This window comes from Pelophylax lessonae, assembly GCF_965119305.1.
Source record: "Pelophylax lessonae genome assembly, chromosome: 4".
Taxonomy (NCBI): Eukaryota; Metazoa; Chordata; class Amphibia; order Anura; family Ranidae; genus Pelophylax; species Pelophylax lessonae.
The window spans coordinates 498,292,186-498,304,959 of NC_138771.1; the positions used below are offsets into that span (position 1 = coordinate 498,292,186).

Below are 12,774 nucleotides of genomic sequence, written 5' to 3' on the forward strand. Positions count from 1 at the left end.
CTTTGGAGAAATTTCAAAAGACGAGACACCAAAAAGGAATGGGGGAAACCCCTGGAGATTCAAACCAAGTAATGTACGCCTTCCAAACTCAATGATAAATCTTCCTAAAAGTAGATTCTCTAGCTTTCAACAGCGTAGGAATTACAGATTCCAACAACTCTCTGTCCTTCAGCACCTGACTTTCAATAGCAAAGCCGTTAAAGCCAGCGACCGTAAAGCAGGATGGAAGATCGGTCCTTGAGCCAAAAGATCTTCTGAGAGGGAGTCTCCAAGGGACGTTGGCGACCAGTCTTACTAGATCTGCGTACCAAGACTGGCGAGGCCAGTCTGGACCCGCCAGAATGACTGGAATCCCTTATGCCTCGATTCTGCTCCAAAGCCTTAGCAGAAGTTTTAGTGGAGGAAAGGCATACATTGAACTATACTGGCCCCAAGGGGCCACCAGAGTGTCTGTGGCGTTGGAACCTCAGAACCTTCCGGTTGAGACGAGAGGCCAACAGGTCCACATTGGGAGTCCCCCACCGGAGACATCGTTGTTAAAACACCTCCGTGTGGACCACTGACGCCTGGTGCAGGAAGGCCCAGGAGGCACTAAGCACCATTTTTCCTGATCCAACTCCTGCTGACTGAGGTAGTCCCCCTGCCAACCCTGGAATATACACACTTGCACAAAAAATTTTAAGGTGGATGTGTTGGCATCTGTAGAAGGGTGTATTTGCAGGTGAGCTCCAGTTGTTCCTGGTTGAGCTCCTGTTTTCCCTGGTTGGCTATGTTTAGCCTTTGGGGAGTATGTTCTGTGTTCTTCCCACCCCTCATATTGACACTGCTTTGGGATGTCCCATCAGTCAAGAAGATCTGGAGCTATGACCGTCAATGAACGAAAGAGAAAACTGAATTTTTGTCTTACTGTAAAATCCTTTTCTCTGATGTTCATTGCCGGACACAGCACCCACCCCTTTAATTGAGTTGCATTTTATGTTCTTCTGACACTGCTCGTTACAAAACTGAAGTCCTATAGCGGGAAGTGGGAGTATACCCCCTGGGACTGCCCTATAGGTGTAGTCAAATCTTTTTCCGCCTTGTGTCTTACTCCTGTAGGGTCAGCATAAACCCATTGGTCAAGAAGATCTGGAGCTGTGTCCCTAAATGAACATCAGAAAAAGGAATTTTACGGTAAGACAAAAATCCAGTTTTATTTTACTGCTGTTTAAGTTGTTTAATCGATTTTTAAATAAATCATGACTGTTCTGTGAAAAACACTCCAACGTTCCTTCCTTCACAGAATAATGCAATTTTTCAAATTATGTTTTAGTTACATTCCTGAGCTAAGAGAATTCTAGTGGCCATATGCAATTCAAAACAAAAGAAATTGGCCAAAATTCGGTCATTTCGACAGTTCGTTCATTTTTCGGCCAGTTAAAGGGCACAAATCGGTAATGTGTGATGTTTTTGAGCCAAAAATAACACGAAGGACAAGTTTGGAAATTTTCTGCTAAAAGAACAATAAATTGAAAGGTTAAATGTGTTAAAACTGATTAATTTATGTCCATTAAACAATTTATCGGTCATTACATGATAGCACGAGCGCCGGCTCTCAAGACCGGGTTTTCCTTTTTCGAAAAGGAGTTTAAATTATTTTTCATATAGTGTATGGCCAGCATAACATTTCAAGATGGACATATTTTCTTTTAAATTACTGACCTGCGCAGAGCTCCCATCATTGTTATTTTGCACATTTCAAAAGTATCAACTGCCAATACCATAAGATAAATAGCAAATTTTTTTTTTTTTTTTTTTTTTGCATATACTATTTTTAAAAGAAAAATTGCTGCACTAAAAACTCAAATATATACATGATATCAGCATAGTGTAAACCTAAGACCCCATTCACACTGCCGCGACCAGAAAGTCGTCTCATAAGGGGCGACTTGTTAGCGCGACTTTGCGCGAATTCAGCGCGACTTGTACGATAGACGACTTTGTATTTGGCCAAACAGAATATGATGGTTCTGGGTCATGCTCAATCACACCAAAAAAAGTTCTTAAAATTGTCGTTTTTGATAGAGAGACAATTATTGAAAAAATTATTGGAAAAAAAAAATGAGATTTCTTTGGATTTAGTGTCTGTGGGGTCTAAAAAGTGTACCTTCGAAGTTTCAACTCTGTAGCATGTCCAGAACCAGAAAAAAAGATAATTTTTCTTAGAATTTTTAGTAGCACAGGGATGGGGCTCCGCTCCACCTGGGCGTTTTTGTTGCAGGCATTTATCGGGCATTTTTTGGAGGCAGGCATTACTTTTTTTGGAGCTTAATCAGGAACAACTGGAGCTCACCTGACAAAAGTACAAAAGAGGACTAATCCTCTCAAACAGCGGCCTGCAGAACCTTGTGGCCTAAGGAAGCATCCGCAGGCGCAAACACATCCACCTTATAAAACTTGGCTAAAGTGTGCACGGACGAGCAGGTGGCCGTCTTGCAAACCTGGACCACTGACGCCTGATGATGGAAGGCCCAAGAGCTACGTAGAATGCGCTTTAACAGTGAAAAGGAGGATCCTAACCCTTGATGGAACAGGCCTGCACCACTGTCTGCCTGATCCATCAGGAAATGGTCGCAGCATACGCGACCAGCCACTTACGGGGTCCATCTATAAGGACAAACCGGGAATACGATTTACGGAACGACTCAGTTGCCGCCAGGTACACCCTAATTGCCTTACTTTCTTTGGCTGTGGTTTGGGCAATCTCTTTAGGGTGCTTAGGCTTAGGACACAAGGAAAGCAACAAAATGTCTTAATTTAAATTTATGGAAACCAGAGACGACCTTAGGAAGGAATGACTGGCAGGGGCGAAGCACCACTTTATCTCCGTGAACCACCAAGTAAGGTTAACGACAAGACAAGCTGCCATCTCCGACACATGCAGAAGAAAAAGCCACCAAAAAGGCTACCTTCTGGGACAATGTAAGCAGAGGAACCTCACAAATATTTTCCAACGACTGTTACAGAAGAACCAACAGCACTAAGTTGGGATCCCACAAGGACAATAGAGACCGCACTGGGCAAGCCAAGTGGCAAACCCCCTGAACAAAGGTGCGAACCACAGAAGCGTAGCCAAAGGACGATAAAAGCAAATCACCATGGCTGAACCTGGCCCTTGATGATACCCAAGGCCAGACGCTGTTCAACACCTCGTTGGAAGAAGCCAAAGTCCGAATCACCAAAAAGGAGCAAGGGTGAACCCCAAGAGATTTACATCCCCAAAGTCTGTACTTCTTACGCAATGGTAATCTACCTAGAAATATATTTTCTAGCCAGCAGCAGCGTGGGAATCACTGATTTCAGTACCTGGCTTCGGACAGCCAAGTGGTTAAAGCCAGTGACTTTAAGGCAAGATGGAAGATTGGCCCTTGAGCCAACAGATCTCCTCTAAGAGGAAGTGTCCAAGGAGCGTCGACGACCAACCGAATCAGATCTGTGAACCAAGACTGGTGAGGCCCAGTCTGGAGCCACTAGGATGGCCGTAATCCCTTCTGCCTGGAGCCTACACAAGAGTCTTGGCAGAAGTTCTAGAAGAGGAAAACTGTATATCAGACGATACCGGCCCCAAAAGAGCCACGAGTGCATCTGTGGTGTCGGCCAGAGGATCTCATGCCACAAAACCAAGCACCTTTCTGATGAGACGAGGTGCCAACAGAACCAACTCAGGAGTTCCCTACCAGGGACACAACTGACAAAAACACCTCAAGAGGAGATGTCCAGTATATCGATTGGATTCTTCCAGAGTCCAGACCCCCCCCCCCCCCCCCACAAGCACAATCTGTGCCCAAAAACGCCACCCAACTCGGACAGGCTGGCTTCCGTGGAAACCACCTTCCAGTACAGCAGAAGACTTACTCACGTGGGCTGATTTTGGAACTCGTCCCATGAAAGGAAGGATCTCCCTGGCTGAGGCCGAGTTCAGAACAGACCCAGATAGTCCAACTTGGTGGACAGAACCAGAGAACACCTGGAAATTTAATTTCCAACCAAACTCCTGCAGAGTCCGCACCGTAATCTTCCGGTTGTCCGTCAGAGCAGATGGAGACTCTGTTCGCAGAAGATCATCCAGGTACTCCAGTACGGCAACACCCCGCTGGCGCAACAATGCCAACACCTGGGCCAACACCGTTCCGACTGATGGTACCCAAAGCCAGGCGCTGTTTCACACCTATTTGGAGGAACGCCAAAATTCGAAACACCAAAAGGGAACGGGGAGAAAACCCCCAGAGACTCACACCACGCAATATACCACTACCAGACGTGATGGTAAATCTTTCTAGGTGGTAGATTTTCTAGTCTTCAATAACATGGGAATCACAGAGAAAGACAACCCACTATCCTTCATCACCTGGCTTTCAAACAGCCAAGCCATTCAAGCCAGCAACTGTAAAGCAGGATGGAAGATCGGCCCTTGGGCCAACAGGTTCTCCCTGAGAGGGAGTCGCCAAAGGACAAAGGCAATCAGCCGTACCAGATCTGCGTAACAAGACTGGCGAGGTCAGTCTGGGTCACAAGGATGACCTGAATTACTTCTACCTGTGGATTCTTGTCCCACTTGGAAAGAATCTCTCTTTGCAGAGGTTTAGTATGGAACTTTTCAAAACTGAACCGCCTCGAAGGTGGAGACCATCAGGCCAAGCACTTGCATACAAGTCCTGAGAGATGAGCGCCTGTTGGACAACAGGAAACCAGTCCTTGTCCTGACATGCCCCCACCCTGCATAGCCATTCATTGGGAAGCTCAGCATGCTTTTGTTTCTCCTCCCCCCAGCATTTCTGCAGTTAGGAAGAGAGGGAATGGGATCACTTATAAAAAAAGGAATAAAAAAGCATTTATACATTTTTTTTTTTTCATATCTAAAACACAAATTTTTTTCTTTTCATTCCCATTTTAAACTGAATGGGTTGGTTTACAATAATTTTAACAGTTAAAAAGAAATGACTTGATATGCGATGACTTCACAGGGATACCCTTTTGAGTAGTGTATGGTTAATGGGACGGAAATTGAGGAAAGCTCACCATTTCTTGAGCTACATCATCGGGGACGTCCTTCTCCAAGTCAAAAGAAAATTCTATGGCTTCGTTATCCTTGTATTTGCCTTTTAATTTCTTGATATCTTCAATACGCAACCACAGCTTAATGGCTATCTTTTCTCCATCATCCTCTTCTGCCAGTTCCACTCGCACGCCAGTCTCCTCTTGGAAGAAGGCATGGTTCAGCAGGTCTTTAATGGCATACCTAACCAAACAAAATCAACATCTTCAGGAAGATCAGAGTGCAAACATGAGTGAACCACACACTGATGCTTTTCAATGTGACAGATAATAAAATGGCAGAGATGTAAAGCGTTTGCTCAAGATGCACTTACTGCAAGTACAAAATAAAATGCCACACTGCTGTTCACTGGCAAATTCTCTGACACAGTGTGATATAAAGTAACAAGTAGTAGGTAATTGTGAAAAATTTGAAGTGTTACTAAACCCACAACAGTAAAATCAGTCTGTATATGCAGTAACAAGCATGCTTGGTATACTCACTGTGGAGCCTAAGGGTTTATCCGCTATATTGTGTAAAATGGCTCTTTGATCCTGTCTTCTCTCACCCCCCCCCCCCTTCTTTTACTGTTCCCAATCCATCTGCTGATTGTATGGTCATGCTCAGTTTGGTGTCATACAGCCTCGTAGGACAGTCAGAGAAGAATAAAAACTTCTCCTACAAGCTTTAACCAGTGCTTAGCTGGACAGTGATAGAAGCCACAAGACTGCTATATACTGCTGATTAGAAAAGGTGTTTAGCAGTTCATAGTTACTGAAATAATTGCATTTCCATATTCTGTGTACGACTAGATACAGATGCATGCAGGGTCCTGGGTTTAGTAACACTAAGTATAACTACAGACAAAACTTAATTCTTTAGTTTAAAACTGCTAGAATGGGAAAGGGTTAGAGACTTGTCAGGTTTTTATTGCTGTCTGTGTCCCCTAGTCAACTTCAGTTTTTTGTCCTGTGGTCCATGGTCACCCAGAGAGAATGCAAATTTTCATGACAGTTACTAGCACAAGAACAATGCATAGTTTCCAATGGGGACACTTGTTCTGGTGACAACTGTCAGAGGTGGGATTTCCCCTAATTTTGAGAAGAACCTTATTGTACTTCCTGTTTCATTAAGACAGGAAGAGTGGGGAAATTCTAGGTGGCCACACATAAAACATGACTTTTCCTCAGCTAACCACCAAATCTTGTGGGATTTTTTTTTTCCTTAGCAAGAGTTAAACTGTAAGGGCCATCAAAAGTATGCGAGACTTCTGTGCTGGGGCATCCAGCTTCAGGTTTTTAATTCAAAAAACCTACTAAAGGTTTCTGAAGAAACAGGGCCCAAGGGTGTCTGCAGTGGAAATACGCTTTATACACTGAAGAGTTTGATCATCATAGGCACCCTGTCCATCAAAAACACAATTCAGAGATTATAAAGTTGCTGTTATATATCATATAAACCTAGGACATCTTCGCAAACCTTTCATCCTTATTCTGGCGAATGCATCCCTCGATGATCTCTTTCACCTCTGGAATTGCAACCTTATCGAAGCTGGCTGGCTTCACACCCTGTAAATACAAGTAGAGGAAATCACTTTAATTGCAAGTAACTTGCTAGCATAGATCTACCCCTGGTAAATAATTTCCAGCAGCTAAATCTGGTTAAACTGGTTTATAGCAGGGGGGAAGTCACACCATGAGAGACACATCTGTAAAGAGGCAGTGGCTGGCAAACCACTCACTGACTGGTAAAGTGTGTATATCATGCCACTTGGTCTGCAGCATCCACAGTACATTAACTTTCACATTGTCCATGGCCTAGTTAAATGCCTGTACCTGTTTCAATAGGTAATCCTAGACAATATGTTAGTCCTGATTTAAAAAAAAAAAAAAAAAAAAGTTAAGTCAGATTTCTTTTGACACTCTGGGAGAGATTTACTAGTTATTTTAGTTATTTACACAGAATCTGCTGCAACTGTGCATAGTAACAAATCAGCTTCTAGATTTTATTGTCAAAGCTTAATTGAAAAAGCTGAAGTTAGAAGCCGATTGGTTACTATGCACAGCTGCAGCAGATTCTGTGTGCACCAGTTTTAGTAACTTTCCCCCATTGTATCAGTAAAGGATCGCAAAGTATTAAAGAAAAAAAAAAACACAACACTATCTGGCTTGTAAATTAGCTAAAAAAATGTCAACGTGTTGGATGCAAGGGTACCAGTTCTTCCCTTTTCTCTACAGAAGAGTGAACAAATTGTGAGTGGCATTTACAATATATAGTACAAATTTTTGTGGACACCTAACAACCACAAAAAAAAAAAAAAAAATATTGCTGGACATGCCATTTAAAAAACACAGCCATTATTAGGGAGTTGGTTAATATGGAGTTTGCTCCTTTTTTTGGCTGTAGCATCCTCTAAATTTTGTAGAAAGCTTTCCCAGAAAGAGTGGAGTATCTTTGGGATTGGTGCCCTTTTGTACGGTCAGATACTGATATTGGACATGAAGATCTGGCCTGCACATGGCATTCCTATTCATCCCAAAAGTATTCAGTGGGGTTGAGGTCAGGGCTCTGCGCCTTCACACTAGACTGGTCAAGTCTTAATGTGGCTGGCTTTGTACACAGAGGCAGTCATGCTGGAATAAAACAGGGCCTTTCCCAACCTACCGACACAAGCGCGCGCACACACACACACACACACACACACACACACACACATAAATAAAAATAATCTTTGTACGCTGCAGCATTAACAGTACCCTTTACTGGAAACACCTGAATGCAATCATTTGGAGGGATGTCCGCATACTTTTGGCCATACAGGTGTGATGGTCAGGCATCCACAAACCTTTAGCCACATATAGTGTACCTGTTGGCTTAGGCTCCATTCACATATAGGCATCTCAGATGGCGGGCAAAATCACCTTGATTCTGCCCGCAATCCCAAATCATGGCAAGTTGCGGTGACGCCCGTGCGATTCCTGTGACTTGCAATGGCACCCCAAAATGTGGCGCAATTTTGCCGTAAACGTCGCCTGACGAATCACGGTAAAATTGCACAAATAAAATCAGGGGATGCATGTTGTCCAAAAAAAGTACAAGCACTTCAAATCGTGGCAAAATCATGCAGCATAGAGCGCTACTTGGTCGCCTGACAAGTAACGCTCTATGCTGTGCAATGGAACCGTTCTAATCAGACCGACTCAAGTCGCTCCGACTTAGAAAAAGGTTCCTGCACTATTTTTGGGCGAAGTCGGAGCGACTTGCATTGACTTCTATTATGAGAAGTCGTTTGCAAGCCGCGATGAAGTCATGCTGCATGGGTGACTTCAAAGTCACCCAAAGCCAGGGCGACTAAGTCGGAGTAGTGTGAACTGGCTCTTAGAGCCCATTCAGACTAGCGCGACTTGTCAGGCGACCAAGTCGCCCTGACAAGTCGCGGTCGGTCTCTCGCCATTGAGTAGTACAGGACCCGTTCTAATAGGAGCGACACAAGTCGCTCCGACTTAGAAAAAGGGTCCTGTACTACTTTGGGGCGACCTGGGAGCGACTTGCATAGACTTCCATTATGTGAAGTCCCTGCAAGTTGCGCCAAACTTCACAGGTCGCCCCTCAAAGTCAGATCGCCTCAGTGTGAACCGGCTCTTAGACAGACCTTGTTGAATATTGCTGTTATCGGGCAATCTATACTCTGTTACAAAGTAGTTAAAATTTTTGTTTTTCACATGGAAAGATTTACATGCAGCATAATAAACAGTGGTCAAACGAAATCTTTCAGATTGTAAAAGTTCAGTAGGTTACCCATTGTTCTACACGATAAAGTTATCCATTTTGAATAGGAAATCCTATTAAGCATACAGAAATATTATATGGTGATAATTTCATAAAGAAAAGATTATACAATGGTCACATCATCTGAAATTAGGTAAATCTAACCTCTGGTTTATGGACAATATATCTTGACTGTTCAAAACACTAAAGTGATCGAAGCACTCCAGAAAATACCCAGCACTGTAAAATGCATCAACAGGACACCAGTAATTGACATTGTAATTTTTATTGCCCTGGAAAATGCACCAATGTAGTACAAACTGCTACTGGTCAATATCATCATATGTATTTGGCATTCGTGTATGGAAATGAAGAGCTGTTACTTTGAAAATGCATTCATTATCTGTGCATAGGGATATGATGCTACAGACATGGTACCTTTGGGTTAGCAGCTATTCTTTAACAAAATCGCATTTATTACCCAAAAAGCAGAATGTACCCTGAGCTTGATTTATACACGGATATACATTATAAAGCTGGATACACACTATACAACAACTTTTGTTGGTAGATTTCCTCCATTCAATTTACCTTAAACTATGTAGTGCAAGGGCCTGCCTGATTGCATACAAATTGAAAGTATTTAGGTCTGACCGCATATTATATGGTTTTGGTAAGTCTGAAGGAAAAAAATCTAAAGAAAATTGTACAGTGTGTATCCAGCTTAAAACATTTGTGGTGGTGATATTAGACTTGAAGTACCTTTTGTTGGACCTAGACTGATGGTAACGGACCTGTGTACAATCGGAACACGGAAGTTGGGAAAATGTAAACTCTGAAATGAATTGTTTTAAGTAAAACTTCCTAAATAGAAGTACAAATGGGTAAAATGTTGGTAAATTTAGGTCATAATGCAAAATAAAAAATAGCCCTTTAGCCTAGTCTCAAATTTTTTTCCATCTGCTACTTAATATATTTTTACTTGTGGACACAAATAACAGGACTCTTCTGTACAAAAGGGAGTTCAGTGTGTTTAGACAAAGATGGACAGTTACACTATGACTGAAAATAACTACTGAAATTATTAAACCCTGATTAACTAGCAAAAGCCCTGGTTCTGCCACAATGTGTTTTAGAAGGTTTTAGGAGCTCCATGTGACAAGACCATGACCGTTTTGTTTTCAGGTGAAACTTGTGACTTTTTTGTAATTTGTCAACAGTACAGATCTACATCCCAAAATGCGGCAACACACAAAAAACACAAAAAGTTCCACTTCAGCTTCGATCTAAGAAAAAGTAATTCCTCTAATGGGATTTGTTAAAGTTCTGCTTCAAAGTGGTTATACAGCCTAAACATTTTTTTCCCTTAATTCATTCTTTGCATTAGGCTCGGTACACATTGGTGCGATGCGGGAAACCCTGCGAATCTGCGCATTGCACCCAACTCACAGGCAGTTCGATGCGCAGATTCGCAGGGTTTCCCGCATCGCACCCAACTCACAGGCAGTTCCATACTACCATATGCGAACTGCTGGGCGTGTCAATACAAAGGGAATGACACCCCCAGATCGGGTCGCATATCGCAGAGCGAACTGTTAATTTGGACAGAAATCGGATTGGTGAATACCTATGCGATCCCATTCTGGCGTGGAACATAAAAAGGGTTCTGCGTGAGTCGTCTGAATGCGATGCAAATTTAGACATACAATCTGTATGGCTAAATTTGCATCACATGCAATGTCTTCCATCGCACCAATGTGAACCGAGCCTTAAAGTAAAACATGTTTAGGTAGTTATACCCACCCCCAATTCCATTGCACAGTGCAGGGGAATATAAACCAGTTTGTGATTTAAAAAAAATAAATAAAAAAATGTTTGTATTTACAATCACTTAAGGCCCCTTTCACACTTGTCTGACCTAAAACTCGTGCGATTTTACCGTGATCTTGACTGAACTTCAAGCAATGCCTGTGTAATCTTGAGGACTATAGACCTCAAAATGCATCAAAGTCGGACCAAAGTAGTGCAGGGTATACTTTGAAGTCATTGCGACTTGAAGTCACAAGGATATGAACAGTATTCATTGGAAATCATGGAGTACGACTTGTCATGTGACTTTGCAGTCCCAAGTCACAGGACAAGTCACACAAGTGTGAAAGGGGCCTTAAAGATAAACAGGTCAATTAAAAGCCAAAATATAAATATTTAAATATTGTGTAAAGCTGCAAGCCAGGTATTCAGACAGAAACCAGACACCATGGGCAGCCACCAATGGAAACCAAAATATTTATTTAGCTTCTATCGCTAACCATCATCATGAGTAGACATTAATACTTTCAGGGTGATACATACTATATTATATTATCATAGGAATTGTAGTAGTGAGAATGTTATAATGCTGGCAATGTTTTGAGCCAAAACAAATGTATGCAACTAATGGCACCTTAAGAAAAACAACAAATTACAGGAAAAGAACTGTGCATGACTGAATCAGACACTTTAGTGACCCCCAACAGTAAATCAAAAATTTGACTAGATTTGCATAGCGTTTTAACACTTTATATGGTTCATTTGGAAATAAATCTTTCCTCCAACATGATTGAATCTGTAGCATGCACATCTGCATTTAAAATAGAACTACACTACATCTGGGCACCACAAATCAAAAATGTAATTCATTTTTAATATTCAAAGCAAATTCACCCACCCATCTATGTCGCCATGCTTTATTTTGCTGAGAAATCACTTTGAAAAACACGCCTCTAGCCTTTATGGCCGTGATTAATATAGCATTAACTTCCTGGAAACCATCTGCCCTTAGCTCAGGCATGCAGGCAGGAAGGTGTGCTTAGGTGAGAAAACACCTTCTCCCCTCCTAAAGACTCCTGGGATGTATGACATCATTTGCCTAGGCATGGAAACCAGGAAGTAACTGAAGAAATGTAAATAAAAAAAAAAGTTTAAAAAACACAAGTAAATATAATATACCTTCCTATCTATTTACTAATGCTAGCAGCATGAAGATTACAAATAGCCAATGTTGACTGACAGCGTGAAGTTCCATTTTAACTTCTACAAAACAAATCCAAATGCTACTTGTTTTATTCAGGTGTACTTAAAGTAAAAATTGCATTTAGAAAAAATAAATAAATAAATAAATAAAATTTGGCAGATGTTCCTATTCACAAAGCATAACTTTTTAAAGTATCCGAAGACTTCTTAACTTTTTGCATACTTAAATCCTATTTTACCCTATTTGCAATGTTAAGGGGAAGCTAGGGAGCTATGTTTGCTATAATTAAACGTGTCTGTATCGTGCCAGCAAATCTTTAAGTTGTAAACTAGATGTGCACAGTGTGTCCTAATGAAGAGTTAATTATCTCAAGGCTCGGGTGATACATTATATTTTAATACACTTTGAAAATAATCTGCTCTCTAATTTAACATTGCAATGCTGGCCATACACTATATGAAAAATTGCTCAAAATAATTTTCGAATAACCAACAATCAACCGTGAGAGCAAACGATTTTGCCATCATGTAACAGACCTTTGATCGATAAATTGTTCAAAGGACATAAATGAATCAGTTTTTTGTTCGTTTGGTCACATACAGTGCAAACAGTTCGGACGAGAAACACATTAACCTTTCAATCTATCGTTCGTTCTGCAGAAATATTCTAAAGTTGTCCTTCAGTTGTGACATTTTTGACGCAAAAAAAAAAAAAAAAAGATTACCGATTTATGCCCATTAACTGGCCGAAAAATGAACGAACTGTCCAAAGGACGGATTTTCTATCGATTTATCGTCTAGTGCAGGGATTCCCAAACTATGGCCCTGCAACTGTTGCAGAACTATCCATCCCATGAGGTAAAACTCTGACATTCACATACATGACTAGGCATGATGGGAATTGTAGTTCCTGAACAACT

At 41.6% G+C, this 12,774-nt stretch overlaps 1 protein-coding gene across 1 annotated transcript in view; it reads right to left on the reverse strand.

Moving 5' to 3' along the window:
• The window catches only part of WNK1 (WNK lysine deficient protein kinase 1), a 340,445-nt gene that overhangs the window by 145,131 nt on the left and 182,540 nt on the right, over positions 1-12,774 (reverse strand). The window contains exons 5-6 of the mRNA XM_082253649.1: positions 6,554-6,642; positions 5,059-5,278 (exon numbers count right to left, since the gene is read on the reverse strand). Coding sequence (XP_082109775.1) covers positions 5,059-5,278; positions 6,554-6,642 — 309 coding nt within the window. The remainder of the gene's footprint in view (positions 1-5,058; positions 5,279-6,553; positions 6,643-12,774) is intronic.